General features: G+C 34.9%; 1 protein-coding gene across 1 annotated transcript in view; it reads left to right on the top strand.

The window, feature by feature from the left end:
- Positions 1–2,200, top strand: part of LOC106460477 (venom protease-like) — a 41,437-nt gene that overhangs the window by 6,209 nt on the left and 33,028 nt on the right. Inside the window, exon 2 of the mRNA XM_022387216.1 lies at positions 286–748. Coding sequence (XP_022242924.1) covers positions 286–748 — 463 coding nt within the window. The remainder of the gene's footprint in view (positions 1–285; positions 749–2,200) is intronic.

The raw sequence follows: 2,200 nt of genomic DNA, 5'->3' as shown, positions 1-2,200 counted from the left end.
TGATGACTAGCTGCCTTCCCTCTAGTCTTACACTGCTAAATTAGGGACGGCTAGCGCAGATAGCCCTCGTGTAGCTTTGCGCGAAATTCAAAACAAACAAACAAGCAATTTGGTTTTGGTTTCGTGCATTGGTTTCACTAGTTAAGGTAATGCTACATTTTGTTGGGGATTTTATGAAATTTGATACTTTTGCTTGCAATGTCTATTCTTTTTTGTGTACTGTTTATCGTACTGTTATATTTTAAACCAATATATTTTCTATTTATTCTCTTCGTATCTGAACAGAATAATCTACTTGTTACCTCGACTCAGCGTCCTCACATTTTAAGCATACTGTTTGGTACCATTCCTGCCTCATCGACAACAACAGCCCTAACTACCACAACAAAAAAACCAGCCACACCTTCCACAACACAAAAAACAATCGTAACTCCCACAACACAAAAACCAGTTACAGGTCCAGGAGATACTGAAATATTAACCACAACAACAACGCCTTCAACGACAACCACAATAATAAAACAACCGACAACTACTATAGCAACAGAAAAGCCAACAACCATTACAACGTCCGAAAAAACAACAATATCGGAAAGGCCAACAACAGTCTCAACACAGTCATCAACAAAACAACCTTCAACGTCTTTATCGACAAAAGTCCCAAATATTATACCATCACCACGTCCGCCAGGGGAAACTGCTGCTAATCACAAACCAGTACGTCAATTAGGCCTAGCTGGAAATCAAGGTACGTCCAAATAATACATAATTGTATGTCATTGAGTACCATAATACGTCTCTAACATGGTTAACCCCAGTATAAGCACTTTGATATGCGAGATATACATCTATAGTAAATAATAAAATATTTCGATCGGAGAAAGCTATGTATTTAAAGCGAAACTAAAAATTAACAGCCCTCCAGTGGCACAGCAGTATGTCTGCGGACTTACAACGCTAGAATCCGGGTTTCGATACTCGTGGTGGGCAGAGCATTTGTAGCTTTGTGCTTAATTATAAACAAAAATTAAACGTGGCCGTCAATATAATTGATTAAATAATATACTTTTCTTACTACGTTTCTGTAATACTTCAACACAATAATCATTATTTCGTGTCCGGGTTTCATTGGAATTTTATTTTTATTGTTAAGAAAAACAATTATGGTTAAAACATCGATTCCTCGGGCATACACGTTATTCAGCAAGAATGAAATTATTAATAAAGATATGGAAAATATTAAGAATTTTATATTAAAAAATGTTTTTCTAATAGGCATTGTAAACTATGTGAGTTATTCTAGACAGATGAATTGGAATGTAGCTAAACAATATATATATACATCCGTGGTGGGCAGAGCACAGATAGCCCATTGTGTAGCTTTGTGCTTAACTTCAAACAAACAAATAATATATATATATATATGTAAACAAGCTATTTTAATTAGCAGCAACCAGTTACGCTAGCTAAGTCATCGTGCATACTGTAAAATGAAGTTGAGATATGTCTTTAAACCTGTATGCAGACCATAGCATTTCTTCTTCAGGTATAAGGATCAAATACCTACATTCAAAACTTCTAATGTGGAATATGACTATAAATGACCTAAAGGTTATATTGGGTTCACCACTAGATGGTTATTAGTTCGTATACAAGGACATGCAAATTTAAATTCTACGTCATTTTCCAACATTAAGAAGCATGCGCTTAATGAGTTTAACGAACCTATATGAAGAGGACAAATTTTAAACCCTTGCAAACAGTGAACAAGAACTGTATTTAACTCTAAAGGAAGGCTGTTGATCAACAGACTTAAACCACCTTGGAAACAGTGAACAAGAACTGTATTTAACTCTAAAGGAAGGCTGTTGATCAACAGACTTAAACCACCTTGGAAACAGTGAACAAGAACTGTATTTAACTCTAAAGGAAGGCTGTTGATCAACAGACTTAAACCACCTTGGAAACAGTGAACAAGAACTGTATTTAACTCTAAAGGAAGGCTGTTGATCAACAGACTTAAACCAGGATTGAACGAACAAAACAGTGGTTTTCTAGCTTTTCATTTTGTTTTGTTCAAACTTTTTTTTTTCTGAAGTACAAATCCAGGCCTTATTTTTGAAAACGAAAACAAACCTAGTGAAAAAAATTAATATTTTAAACACTTACCAATTAATGGGAAGGATGTGATTTGTTTTTG

This window comes from Limulus polyphemus, unplaced genomic scaffold (assembly GCF_000517525.1).
Source record: "Limulus polyphemus unplaced genomic scaffold, Limulus_polyphemus-2.1.2 Scaffold778, whole genome shotgun sequence".
In the NCBI taxonomy this organism is placed as follows: domain Eukaryota; kingdom Metazoa; phylum Arthropoda; class Merostomata; order Xiphosura; family Limulidae; genus Limulus; species Limulus polyphemus.
This window is presented reverse-complemented; position numbering and strand designations above follow the sequence as displayed.